This window comes from Symphalangus syndactylus, chromosome 8 (genome assembly GCF_028878055.3).
Source record: "Symphalangus syndactylus isolate Jambi chromosome 8, NHGRI_mSymSyn1-v2.1_pri, whole genome shotgun sequence".
NCBI classification, from domain to species: domain Eukaryota; kingdom Metazoa; phylum Chordata; class Mammalia; order Primates; family Hylobatidae; genus Symphalangus; species Symphalangus syndactylus.
The window spans coordinates 40,025,483-40,039,603 of record NC_072430.2 but is presented as its reverse complement, the minus strand read 5'-3'; the positions used below and the strand labels follow the sequence as shown (position 1 = coordinate 40,039,603).

Sequence of the window (14,121 nt, the reverse complement as noted above, 5' to 3'; positions counted from 1 at the left end):
GATGCTGGCTTCACCCCTGAGTCTCCACTGCAGATTCAGATTTTGTTGGCATCTGTATTTTCCTCTCCCAGGCAGTACAGGTTGGAAGGCATGGACCCAGACACTGCCTTGGTGTATTTGAGAGAACATTAGAAATGTTCTCTCAGGCACAGTGGCTCACGCCTGTAATCCCAGCACTTTGGGAGGCCAAGGTGGGAGGATCACCTGAGGTCAAGAGTTCGAGACCAGCCTGACCAACATGGAGAAACCCTGTCTCTACTAAAAATACAAAATTAGCTGGTCATGGTGGCACATGCCTGTAATCATAGCTACTTGGGAGGCTGAAGCAGGAGAATCACTTGAACCCGGGAGGCAGATGTTGTGATAAGCCAAGATTGCGCCATTGCACTCCAGCCTGGGCAACAAGAATGAAACTCTGTCTCAAAAAAAAAAGAAACGTAAAAGAAATGGTGCTGTTTAGGCCCTAGATGGCCCATAAACCCATAAGCTGTGACCACATTGGCACTTAACAAGCCTACCAAGGCCGGGCGCAGTGGCTCACGCTTGTAATCCCAGCACTTTGGGAGGCCGAGGCGGGCGGATCACGAGGTCAGGAGATCGAGACCATGGTGAAACCCCGTCTCTACTAAAAATACAAAAAATTAGCCGGGCGTGGTGGCGGGCGCCTGTAGTCCCAGCTACTCGGAGAGGCTGAGGCAGGAGAATGGCGTGAACCCAGGAGGCGGAGCTTGCAGTGAGCCGAGATCGCGCCACTGCACTCCAGCCTGGGTGACAGAGCGAGACTCTGTCTCAAAAAAAAAAAAAAAAAAAAAACAAGCCTACCAGAACAAATAGGTCTGAATTAGCCTTCTTTGGGGGGGGGTGGGGGAGAGGGGTGGCGGAGGGGGGGATGGAGTCTCACTCTGTCACCCAGGCTGGAGCGCAGTGGCACAATCTCGGCTCACTGCAACCTCTACCTCCCAGGTTCAAGCGATTCTCCTACCTCAGCTTCCTGAGTAGCTGGGATTACAGGCACCCACCACCACACCTGGCTAATTTTTTTGTATTTTTAGTAGAGACAAGAGTTTCACCATGTTGGCCAGGCTGGTCTTGAATTCCTGACCTCAAGTGATACACCCACCTTGGCCTCCCAAAGTGCTGGGATTACAGGCTTGAGACATCACGCCCGGCCTGAATTAGCCTTCTCCTTCCCTTTTGTCAACAATGCTGCCATAACTCTGAATGGTATAGAAATTCCTCTTCAGTAGATGCTCCTAGAACTTTCTCTAGAATCTCTACAAAGCCTTCTGCCCTTAAACAGGGGTTTAATTCTTTGAAAGGGCAAAATGTACTCTGAGCCACATCTGAGGAATGAAGCAGGCTAACCAAATTGTTGGAGCCCAGGTTTGATCAAACACTATTTCACAGGACACATTTTCTCCCATGTCCTACAAACCAGCTCTGAGGGCACTTCCAGAAGGGGAAGTTTCCAGTTCGTCCCTGGTCACTTATTGGAATCAGGGATCCTCTTCCAGGGCACTTTCTCTGACGAACAACACTCAGGTAGACATGGACATTTCAGGGCTTTGTTTAAGGACCGTCTTGCCACTCCAAAGCTTTATCTCATCTGTCAGATGCAGATGCTATCTGAGAGCAGAGCTGAGCTGGCAGCAGATGACAAGCCACCAGCACTCAACAAAAACATCCCATCAAAATTACACAGGAAACTTACAAGTCAATTTACAAGCTCTAAAATACCCGAACTATCCCAGTCCAGGAGCAGTACTGAGAGCAAACTGGAAGAGACAAAACTTCCTGACTTTGGCTTGGGTGGAAGGGGTAGGGTGCACTGGTTGGGCAGGCACGATGGCAGTTCCCTCGTCATCATGGGTCCCCTCTCTCCCTGCCACAGAACGTGCTGGTGTCCGAGCAGTTCATGAAAACGTTGGACGGAGTGTATGCCGTTCACCCGCAGCTAGACGTGGTATTCAAGGCAGTACAAGGCCTCTCTGCCAAGAAAACCATCTTCTTGTTGACAAACCCCATGAAACTGATCCAGGTGAGCCCCTACCTTCCTCTCGGGGCCTCCAGGGAGCCCTGGGGAAAGCTGGCTAATGGCTCCAAATCAGTTTCCAGACTTTTCCCTCCCCACAGTGTCTGTACAGCCCTCTCTGATAAGGAATGTCTCAGTCCCTTGGACTGCAGACATGGAATGAATATTCTCTGTGGCTACTGGATCCCTCAGCAGTGCTTCCTGATCCCCAGAGAAAGCTGGGATCTAGCTGAAGGGGGCGGGTGAACAGAATGGATTCTCCCACCTGGGCTCCTCCACCTGCTAGCGTATGACCAAGGGCAAGTTACTAAAGCTCTCTGGGTCACAGTCTCTTCACCTGCAGAATGGACACAACAGTAGCCACCCAGTAGGATTGCTTGGAAAATCAAATTAGGTAAAATGCATGAAGTGCTTAGAAGGATGCCTGGTACAGAACGAGCACCTGCTTATTATAGTTTCTTTCCAACTGCTGGTAAGGATGTCAAGACAGCCCTGTGGTCAGGATGGCTATTTGGCAGCTTCAGCCAAAGAGAGACACTTCAGTCCTTTGTTTCTAATGGTAACTTGCCCCCGACTCATCTTTTCTTAGGTTATCTCTGGCAACCACAGGAGGCAGAGGTAAAGCTGTTCTTTCCAACAGCTGGTAAGGATGTCAAGACATCCCTGTGGTCAGACAGCTATCTGGCGGCTTCAGCCAAAGAGAGACACTTGAGTCCTTTGTTTCTAATGATAACTTGCCCCCAACTCGTCTTTTCTTAGATTAGCTCTGCCAATCACAGGAGGCAGATGTAACAGTGGAAATACAAAATCAGAGAATATTAGCACCGAAAGGGATGTTATTGCTCCTCTAGTCCCATTGTCTTGCAGAACAGTGCTCAGACCCTGCTTCGGTGTTTCCACGCGGGCCTCTCACCCTGCAGTGGGGGCGAGGAGCCTGCTGCTTGCCGCAGAGCGGTTACTATCTGGGGAGCAGGTGTGGGGATGCTGCTGTGCCAATGCACGTGCTGCAGGGTGTGTCCCTGGGCTGCTTCCTGCCCCCGATGGGTCTGCTCTGTGCCTCGGTTTCCAGAACTAAATAAAAGAGCTCCCACATGAAAATTGTTATGTGAAAAATTCTAGAAGGCAAAGCGGTGTCAAGTATTTGTACAAGTAAGGTGACTTCAGATGGAACCAAGGCAAACCTGTTTTGCAAGGGGAGCAGGGTGCTCCAGTGAACAGGAATGGAGCTGTCTGATGCAAAGTGGGGACCCCACCTCCTGTTTTAAAGATGCACAGAAAAAGAATCTTGGAGACCAAACAAGACATGCAGAGTCAAACACAGCCCTTCCCCTCAGGGGACCAACAATCTCGTTGGAAAGATGGGATGGCTAGAGTGATGACCCACAGACCATAGAAAGTTTCATATGGCCAGGCACGGTGGCTCATGCCTGTAATCCCAGCGCTTTGGGAGGCCAAAGCAGGCGGATTACTTGAGGTCAGGAGTTTGAGACCAGCCTGGCCAACATGGCGAAACCCCATCTCTACTAAAAATACAAAAATTAGCCGGGCGTGGAGGCAGGTGCCTATAATCCCAGGTACTTGGGGAGCTGAGACACAAGAATCGCTTGAACCCAGGAGGCGGAGGCTGCAGTGAGCTGAGATTATGCCACTGCACTCCAGCCTGGGCAACAGAGCAAGACTCTGTCTCAAAAAAAAAAAAAAAAAGTGTCATGTGATAAATAATAAATAAGTGACAGAGACAGAAAATGTAGTCGGAATCCAAATAAGAGATCAATGTAGGATTCGGCAACCAGAAAAGGATGACTTCTTGGAAGAGATGGGAGTGGGTAAGGGCCTTGAAGAATGTCAAAGATTGCGGTGAGCCACAGAGAGTGGGAGGGTGTTCCAGCGAGAGGCTCCCGCCAGCAAAGGTGCCGAGGTGGAACCACACGCAGCATGTTCAGGGGACACTAACACATGACTCCAGGTTCATAGAGGAGCCCAAGAGGCAAAGCTGGCAAGGGAGGCTGGGCTGCAAGTGGCAGCCCTCAGATTTTAGGCTCTGAGTTCGAGTTTGATTCCATCGGGAACAGGGGGCCGGTGAGAGCTGATGGGCAGTGGATGTGATGCGAATCCATCAGGATTGAGGGGTTCTGGCAACGGGGAGTGAATTGAAGAGGGTACGAAAAAAGAGTGGGAAACCAAACAAGCACACTATTATAGCACTCTAGATGTGGAATGACGGCTTGGCTGAGAATAACAATGGAATCGAAGGGCAGATGTAAAAGCTATCATTATGGAAACATCTCCAGGACTTGGCGAATGGTTGGGTATGTGGGGGTGTGTATTGCTTGCATGTGAGTCTGTGTGTGTGTGTGTGTGTGCTGGGCTAGGAAGGCCTGTGATGATAAGAGAAACCCAAAGATAACCCAAGATTTCAAGGCCAAGGGACTGAAGGAAAGATTGCCAGAGGCAAAGAAGTACAGATGGGGAAAGTGCCTGCCACCTGGCCCTTCCTGTCTCTCCACGTTCCAGCCCCACTGGATTGCTCCCAGATCCTCTTTGCATCAGCTCTCCCTTCACTGCAGGCCTGTGTACAGTCAGGGCAGGTCCTTCCACCTGGAACACTTTTCTTCTTGCCCTCTGTGTCTCGCTCATTCCTACCCGTTCTCAGGTCTCTACACAATGTCACTTCCTGGGGAAACCCTTCTTGGATTCCCTGGTCAAGAGCGAACACCTTTCGTGTTCCCAAAGCCCTCGGCTTCACCCTTGCATTGCAACCCTACGAACTCCTCCAGGGCAGGGCTGTGTGGGGTCTTAGCAGGAGCACCTACCAAAGTAGCTGGGCAAGGTTCTTAGTTGCTGGCCACAGAATTTACTCCAACCAGGTTAAGCACACGGGGGTTTATTACAGGACAGAGATCAAAGAAATGTCAGGAGGGCTGAACAAACAGACTCCTGTTAGATTCCAGAAATGGCTCTCAGAGCACCCCAACTGAGTTGCCAAAAGGGTTGCTGCTTCTGCTATAATCAAGAAGCTGCATGATTGCGGAATGCCCCGCTCAGTCAAGAAGCAACCACAGCCGCTGCCCACCACCTGCCTCTCTCAAATCAGACACAAGCCTCACACTTACATCTCAGGCAGGTGCTTGGCAAAGGCCATCCATTCTGACCCCCAGCTGCAAGGGGACTTGGGGAATGTCGCTTTCAGCTTTCTAGCCTCTGCATGGATGAGAAGCCTGCTGTGAAGAAACAGCAGTGGGTGCCGAGGGCTCACCCATGTCATCTGCCATAGCGCTCAGCAGCAGTGTGCTGCTTCAGGGCACAAGGTGCACTTTGGATGTGTTGATTGAAGTGCCGGTGGGGTGTCCAGCAGCTGTGGAGGATGGAGAACTGGAAATGTAGCTTTAGGAGGCACTCCGGAAGGGTGGGAGGCCGTGCACTCCAGAAGGGGAAGTGTGGGGAACAAAGAGCAAGGGCCCCAGGGCTGAGCCCTGAGGAAATGCTTCGGGAGCAGGACGTTGCCACAAATAGCTATCGATACAGCAGGACGCTGTCTGGGAGTTTCTGAGAGTGAGAGGAAGGGGGGGTGGTGGGGGGAAGGGGGGTGGCGGGGTGGAAGAGAAAAAAAAATACTTAAAAAGGACCCAAAAGAATATTGTAATATCGTAAGGCCGGATGCAGTAGCTCATGCCTGTAATCTGAGCACTTTGGGAGGCCGGGGTGGGAGGATCACTTGAGGTCAGAAGTTCAAGACCAGCCTGATCAACATGGTGAAACCCTGTCTCTACTAAAAATACAAAAATAGGCTGTGCATGGTGGCACATGCCTGTAATCCCAGTTACCTGGGAGGCTGAGGCAGAAGAATTGCTTGAACCTGGGAGGCTGAGGTTGCAGTGAGCCGAGATTGTGCCACTGCACTTCAGCCTGGGTGACAGAGCGACACTCTGTTTCAAAAAAAAAGAAAGGAAAAGAATATTATAATGACATTGAAAAGGTGTTCACATGTGAACAGTGGGTTCTGTAAAACAGTAAGTTTAGTAGCAAGATGAGAGATTAGATAGATAATGTTATACAGATAGATAGAAGTTAGACAGACTGATGTCAGATAGATAGTTAAAAAGATAAAAGGGTCCACACCAAGATGTTACCTCTGTGTGGTGGTATTGGATTTATGGGTGATTTTTTAAATTTTCTTCTGCTAATCTAAAATTGCCTTGCAACGTGAGTAATAATACACTTGATCCTTGAACGACATGGGTTTGAACTGTGCCATTTCATCCACTTTTATGTATTTGGATTTTTTTCAAAAAATACAGTCAGCCCTTCGTACCTGTGGGTTCTGCATATGCAAATGTGGATCCAAAATACAGTATTTGAGGAATGAGAAACCCACAGATATGGAGGGCCTGCCTTTTCATATTGGTGGATTTTGGTATCTGAGGGGGTCCTGGAACCAGTCCCTTGCAGATATCAAGGGATGACTATATTTTTTAAACGAATAAAATGAAATATCCTTTAAAAAATATTCTAAGAAAGTATGTTTCCATATAAGCATTGACGTGAAACTGTGAGAATCCCAGGAATTCACAGAGCCAAACCATCACATTATACAGCTGTGATTTAATCTTTTGATCTCTGAACATCCGCCCGCCATCCACAGCACACTGTCTATACCAGTGTTAACAGATCGCGTATGTAGATAATGACCACTGTCCCATCCCCTTGGCACTGCGGCGCCTGAAAAGCCTTGACTTCAGTCTTTCCACCTTTGGAATGGAGGGAGCGTCTGTGCGGAGCCAAGGGGCTCCTAGAAACATGGTGAGCACACAGGAACCATCCCGGCATGCATCTTTGCCAGGCCTGGTGGGTCTGCACTCGGCTCTTGGTCTTAGGGGACGCCCAACGCCCAGGAGACGCAGGCTCCTCACCTTGGCCTTCTGCCCTTCTCAGCCTTGCTAGGCCTGGAAGCGTGGGCCACCCTTTTGTAGGAGGGAAGGGGGACCTGCGATCGTTGTTAGAAGACCAAGTGTTTGCTCCTGGTCTCTCCTGCTTCTCTCAGAGCTATGCAGACCAGCACAAAATCACGGTCGTGGACTTCTTCAAGAGCTTGAACCCTACTGGGACAATGAAGATGTCTGTGGACAAGTTCCAGAAAGTGATGATAGAGGTGTGCTGGGTCCTAGTGGCAACAGGCTGTGTGTGAGTGTTGAGTGTGAGTTTGTGTGTCAGAGAGAGGGGAAAGGAGGAGAAGGAGCAAAAGAGCTTGTGAGCACTTCCTAGAGCTTCCTGGGACAGGCTATGGGACACTCCCCTCATTTATCTAGACCCAGAGGGGAACCTAAGACCTCCCTCAACCCCTGCTGAAGTCATTCCTGTGTTGTGGCTTGACGCCACCGGTGACCCGAGATGCCACCCAGAGACACATGTTCTATCTTGAGGTTTTTCTCCCCATTGCATTTTACTACTGGGCAGATAACAAAGGGAGTGAGAGAGGAGACCACATCCCAAAGTCCCAACATTTCCACCTTGGGCCATATCATTTTCCTGAAATCTCACATTCCTCTCACTCCCCATGTAATAAAGGTACTGAAAGCCCCCTGTAATGCATACTTGAAGGGGTCTATCATCGGAGCATCCCAGGAGAGACCTGGGCCCTGCAGGAATAGGACTCCAGAGGAGAAGCTCCTGGGGCCCAGGCAGGGACGGATAAGGCAGTTGGTGCCCGGTGCCCGGTGCCCAGGCCAGGGGTGAAGAGGCTGGCCAGGACTCAGCAGCAGGAAGTGAGAATGAACTTCACAGGATGCAAAGGAGAGTCCTGTTCCCTCCCCCGGCCACTCGCTCCACCTGACTCTGATCTCCTCCCTTATTGCCCCCAGAAAGGGGAGGCCCTTTGGAGTCTGGACAATGACCCATGGACAGGGAGCTTTTTCCAACCCTTCCATGCTGTGGAATCAGTTTCCCCTGGGCTCTCAATCAGTTGCCCTCCACGATCCCAGGAGGAGTAAGGCATTGTGTGGGGTGTGTGTGTGTTGGGGGGGAGTGGTAGTGTGTGTGGGGTGTGTGTGTGTGTGTTGGGGGGTGGGGTGTGTGTGTGTGTTGGGGGGTGGGGTGTGTGTGTGTGTTGGGGGTGGGGTGTGTGTGTGTGTGTGTGTGTGTGTGGTAGTGTGTGTGGGGGTGCCTAGGGAGGGGTGAACAGAGTTCTATTAACTGCACATGTTCCATCCACCTCCTCAGCAAAACAAGGTCCCTCTGAACCAGTACCAGGTCAGGGAGGTGATAAAGAAGCTCGATGAGAAGACCGGCATGGTGAACTTCAGGTTAGCCCAGGCCCCGCGACGCTCCCCGTTCTCCACAAGGGGCCCTGGCTGGGCTGATGCGAACTCCTCCGGCTTCCCTGTCTACACTTTATTACTTGGGGCTTCACCTACCCGCCTGTTCCCTGCATGCCAAGGCTGGGCCCCACTGTCTACCCTCCTTCTCATCCCCAATTCACTTGTTTAGCGAAACTTGAGCCCAGTCAGGCACTGCTGGCTGCTGGGCCAGATGCTGGGGACGCCAGCAGGAGGAGCCAGAGCCCACACTCACAGCCCAGGAGGAGGGCAGGCAAGGGAGCAGATCTTTAAGCCCTGGTGAGGTGAGAGGAGCCATAGGGGTGTGTAACTGGCGCCCCTGCAGCCCAAAGAGGAAGTGTCGCTCAGGCGGGAGGCGGCAATGTTTCAGCCACGTCTGGCGAGACAGAGACCTAGACAGAGGGCGGAGGCACACAAGCACCAAATGCTAACGGTGTGTTAGGGACTACAGGTCCCGCCACTCTGCCATGGCTTAGTGAGTGAGGGATGCTGTATCTTAGACTGAACTCCTTGAAGAGAGAGGACCGGTCCATGATGATGGTGTTGCCAGTAAGCAACCCATAATGAGTCCCCGCCACATGCCTGTCCTCTCCACTTGCCCAATAGGCATGCTCTGCAGCCTCACGGTGCCCCATGGCAATGCTGCCATCACCCCACTTAGCAAGTGATGAAACAAGTTCACCGGGCGCAGTAGCCCATGCCTATAATCCCAGCACTTTGGGAGGCTGAAACAGGAGGATCACTTGAGCCCAGGAGGTCGAGACAAGCCTGGGCAAGATAGCAAGACCCCCGTCTCTACTAAAAACCAAAAAACACATTAGCTGAACACGGCAGTGCATGCCTGAAGTCCCAGCTACTCGGGAGGCTGAAGTGAGGGGATTACTTGAGCTCAGGAGGTAGAGGCTACAGCCAGCCAAGATTGCATCACTGCACTCCAGCCTGGATGACAAAGTGAGACCCTGTCTCAAAAAAAAAAAAAAAAGAAAGAAAGAAAAAGAAAAGAAAAGCAGCCAAGTTCTCGCAGCTGGGAAGGGCAACTCTGGCTGAGACTCTAGGCCTGAGGGGTCCACACCTGTTCTGTCTCTCACTGCGCTAGACCTCCCAGCCCAGGCGCAGGACACAGTTGCCCCTGCCAAGCCTGGGTCTGCAGCTGGGCTCCCATCTGTCTCGGTGGCCCTGTGGCTGGCCTGTGTTCTTAAGAGCTTCTGTGGAACAAGTCCTCCCATCCAGCCCTGCCCCACGAGCCTTCTCCCAGTACCTCTTTCCTTTGCTCCACTCAGCGTCGTCCATGTGGAGAAACCGCGATGCAGACAAGAAAGGCAGCCAGACCCAGCTGCAAGCCCTGCTCTGCGGAACAAGGCTGCAGCTGTGCGTGGATCGCCTCTCCCTTTAAAATGGGGAGATAACCATGGCACCTGGGAGGAGGCTGTAAGGAGTGAGTGGGGGAAATGCACACAGCAGCTGGCACAGGGGGCGTCACTCAGTAGTGACACTGGCATCCAGCAAAAGGGCCCCAAAGATGGCTCAGGCCCGCCCTGCTACCACCAGGCCTCCCACTCCTGTGCTGCTCAGCGGCCTGTCCCATGCCTCCTCGCCTGCCCCCTACCTAAAGTGGCACCTCTTGTTCCTGGGGAAGCTAATGGCAAGTGCCCATCTCAGAGGCTCCAGACCAGGTTCCATGTCCAGCAAAGTCCCCAGGTTTGCAGGCAAGGTCACATGGCTATCGAGAGACAGAACTGGGTCTGGGTCCCTGAGTCTCAGCACCTGAGCAGGGAGCTCTTGGGGCAACTTCAAATTGCCCTTCAGATCACACACTGCCACTTTATCAGCTGTGATTGAAGAGCAGAGGTTTAATTTTTATTGTTGCATGATCCTTTTCATTTTTGTTTTATGTTACAAATAATATCTCATTGTAAAAATTCTAAACCCGGCTGGGCACGGTGGCTCACGCCTGTAATCCCAGCACTTTGGGAGGCCGAGGCTGGTGGAGCCCAAGTCAGGAGTTCGAGACCAGCCTGGCCAAGATGGTGAAACCCCACCTCTACTAAAAATACAAAAATTAGCCGGGTGCGGTGGCAGGCGCCTGTAATCCCAGCTACTTGGGAGGCTGAGGCAGGAAAATTGCTTGAACCTGGAAGGCGGAGGTTGCAGTGAGCTGAGATCATGCCATTGCACTACAGCCTGGGTGACAGAGTGAGACTCCATCTCAAAAAAAAAAAAAAAAAATCTAAACCCACAGAAGTATAGCAAGGAAAAAAAATGAAGGTCCATTTTTATCTCCCTCCATAGTTCACTCTGCCTCCCCAAAGGGCTCTTGCAAATGATCTTAGGTGCACATTTGCATGCCATATCATAAGTGTGTGTGTGTGTGTGTGCGCACACACATGCACATATGTGTAGTAGGGGAGATACAATGGTTAACAGCATGACCTCTAAGGCCAGAGATGGGTTTACAAATGGTCTCCTTTGGATTTGAGCCTGTCTTAACATTCTCACCCAACAGCCGTGAGGCTGTACGGGTGCTCAGCATCTTTCCCTTACCTTTTGTACCAGTTTCTTGAACACAATGAAGCCATAGCAACAAGTCTGGTCTAGAAAGAAGTCTCGGCGAGAGGAGTCCTGGCAAGTCGGATGGTGGCAGGGAGGGAGCAAGAGGTGGCTGAAATCTTGATGGACAGATGCCGTGGCAGGGGCTGGGCACAAGCAAATAAAGTCTGGCTTGGTTCTGGGTGTCTTGGGCTGCTGGTGGTGTGCCTGTCACCGGGGGGGCCACCTTCTGCTTTTAGTGACCACCAGGGGACATGTCAATGCAGACTCCTTAACAGCTGCACAGACAAATTGGGAACGTGATGGGGTTGCTAGGCAGCAGGGAAAGAGCCTCAGAGAGCAGGTCAGAACAGGAGGGCAGTCCTCATAGTGATTAGAACCTGACTCCAGGGGAGACTTCCTTGGTGGGAGGCAGCGGCAGGGGGACAGATGCTGAGGGAATGAGGGCAGGGGCCTTTAAGAAGCAAACAAATGCTGTGGAGTCACAAGGAGGGAGTCAGGACAGGAGACCAAGAGAGCGGGCATCTCATCCTGGCCACATGACCTTGGAGCCCCAGTGGCTCCCCTTGAAAATGGAGCAGCTGAAATAAAGCCTTCCCAGTCCGTTCTAGGAGTCTATCATTCTACATTGCACCTTTAAATTCCTTGAGAAACTGGGGAGACAGGAAGAGCTTAGCAAAGGAAGAAAAGGAATAGCCAAGAACAGCATTCACTGATTAAGTGGGTGGAACAGGCACCTTTGGGAGTTTTGATTGATCTTACCAGACACCATTGTAGATTAGCAAGGCAGGAACTTTCTTGTGCCCCTCTGCAGTCCCATGTAGTGCTTGGCACATAGTAGATGCTTAATAAACACCTGTGAAATGTATGAGCACATTCACCTGGTGATTGTTTGGGGTAAGCGGTGGAAAGTTGGGAAAGTTTAGGGGGCAAGGGAAGGCTGATATTCGGTAACCCACGCTTTGGAGCACCAGCGAAGGGTCTGGGAACCAAGCCACTATCCCTTGTGTTTCACTTGGCTTCACCAAGGGTAGAGGTGAACACCAAGACCCCTCTGCACATGCAGCGGAATCATTATTGGAAATAATTTATGTCCCCACTCATGTGCCATATTCCCCCCCTTTCTCTTCCTTATTAAAATCTTAGCCTTTGTGAGGTTTAGGGCCAGGATAGAAGTTTCTAGCAAGACTCATCCCTCCCTAGTGCACATTTCCCCCCGCCTAAGCTCACTGGGGAAAACAGAACTGAGGAGAAGAGTGAGAAGGGTGGGTCACAGCAGCCCTCAGAGGAGCTTCCCCAGCACTGCCGGGAGGAGAGGGAGGCCTTCAAGTCCGGCAGGACCTCAGAACAAGTAGCTGAGCTGTGCCCTGGAGGCTGACTCTTGGTCTGGGCTCCCAGCCTGGCAGAGCTCCCCTGCCCCAAACATAGCATGAGGGCATCAGAGCAGCAGCTCTGCAGGGACCCCCTGGGCTGGGACCAAAGACCCCCAGCAATAATCAGTGTGGACTGGTGACCAATAAGTAGAGGGCCTCTCTGGACAAGTGGGCACCACAGAGGCTCAGTGGCACCACCCTGAGCATGTTCCTGAAATGGAATTTCCATCAACTGGGTGGATTAGGGGCTCAGAGTCAAAATGACGATGATAAAAGGAATATAAACAAACGCAAAGGCCAGGCGCAGTGGCTCATGCCTGTAATCCAGCACTTTGGGAGGCCGAGGCAGGCCGATCACCTGAGGTCAGGAGTTCGAGACCAGCCTAGCCAACATGGTGAAACCCCGTCTCTACTAAAAATACAAAAATTAGCCGGGCGTGGTGGCGGGTGCCTGTAATCTCATCTACTCAAGAGGCTGAGGCAGGAGAATCGCTTGAAGCTGGGAGGCAGAGGTTGCAGTGAGCTGAGATCACGCCATTGCACTCCAGCCTGGGTGACAAGAGCAAAACTCCATCTCAAAAAAAATAAATAAATAAAAGAAAACGAAATGCAATAAGGAGTCTATGGGCTGAAACATATACCATAACATCGGGTGCTCTGTAGACGTCTGCTCTATCTCCCCAAATAAAGTGAAGCCCTTGTCGTCTGGGATCATGTCTTTTTTTTTTTTTTTTGAGAAAGAGTCTCACTCTGTCACCCAGGCTGGAGTGCAGTGGCGTGAACACAGCTAACTGCAATCTCTGCCTTCCAGATTCAAGCAATTCTCATGCCTCATCCTCCTGAGTAGCTGGGATTACAGGCTTGCACCACCATGAGCAGCTGATTTTTTGTATTTTTAGTGGAGACAGCGTTTCCCCATGTTGGTCAGGTTGGTCTTGAACTCCTGGCCTCAAGTGATCTGCCTGCCTCGGCCTCCCAAAGTGCTGGGATTACAGGCGTGAGCCACCGTACCCGGATGGGATCGTGTCTTTTAAATCTGTTACAATCCATAAAATTCTCCAAGTTCCCTGCCTGTAACTGAGTGCCCAGGTGGAACCCTGAGGGTTATGTGTGGGCAAGAAGGAGAGGCTATGAAGTAGCAAAATGTGTGATGGACAAGTTATAAATTTGTAATGCTTATGGATCAATAAAAACACATTTTTTCAAGATAATTTTGTTCTCATCTTTTGCATAAAATGGAAAAGGCAGCAGTTGTTCTTATCAAATCTTATTTTTGTTTGGGTGGCTTTGGTGAAATGATGGAGATTACAGGGAAGTTAAAATCTCCCCCACCCCCGACCCCAACGCTCCAGGCCACCCCTTGACACTCAAGTAAGAGATGGGTGGCCAAGCCCAGCTGCCTCAGCGGCCCTGGGAGCCTCCAAAGGTGGAGTAATTCCCACTTGTGGCCGCTAGGTGTCAGGTCAGCTCCAAAAGTCATCGAGAGAATTGTGCTTTGCCTTCTCCTAAACTTGGGGTCTTAGCAAGTTTCTCTGATCTCTCAAACTTCTGCGCCTGAGGATCGCCAACTTGAAATCTGAGCCTCGAAAGGCCCAGCAACCCAACCCCTGGGCAGACCTCTCCAAGGCTCCGTGTCCTCATTGTGACCACCTTGCACCCTTGTTGTGAGGAAGAAAATCAGGCACCCAGAAAGAGCTCCATGAATATTTATTCCTCTTCTCCAGTGAGCCCGCCCTGGAGCTGGGCAGACCGCAGTGAGGAGTCCTGCTCCATGAGGGCAGGACTGCACAAGTGCTTCGTCAGTTTGGCAGGTCAGGAGGCTGGCAGGTAGGAGGAC

At 51.3% G+C, this 14,121-nt stretch overlaps 1 protein-coding gene across 8 annotated transcripts in view; it reads left to right on the top strand.

Moving 5' to 3' along the window:
- The window catches only part of LRRC74A (leucine rich repeat containing 74A), a 40,982-nt gene extending 29,888 nt beyond the window's left edge, over positions 1-11,094 (top strand). For 6 of the 8 annotated variants that reach the window (XM_055288692.2, XM_055288697.1, XM_055288694.1 and 3 more), the window contains 4 exons: positions 1,892-2,038; positions 7,074-7,181; positions 8,249-8,331; positions 10,918-11,094. In XM_055288692.2, coding sequence (XP_055144667.1) covers positions 1,892-2,038; positions 7,074-7,181; positions 8,249-8,331; positions 10,918-10,942 — 363 coding nt within the window. In that variant the 3' untranslated portion in view covers positions 10,943-11,094. Of the gene's footprint in view, positions 1-1,891; positions 2,039-6,566; positions 6,588-6,627; positions 6,666-7,073; positions 7,182-8,248; positions 8,332-10,917 lie in introns of those variants that run through there. The other 2 variants (XM_063644286.1, XM_063644287.1) reach the window with 2 other exon arrangements.
- Positions 11,095-14,121: the final 3,027 nt, after the last annotated feature.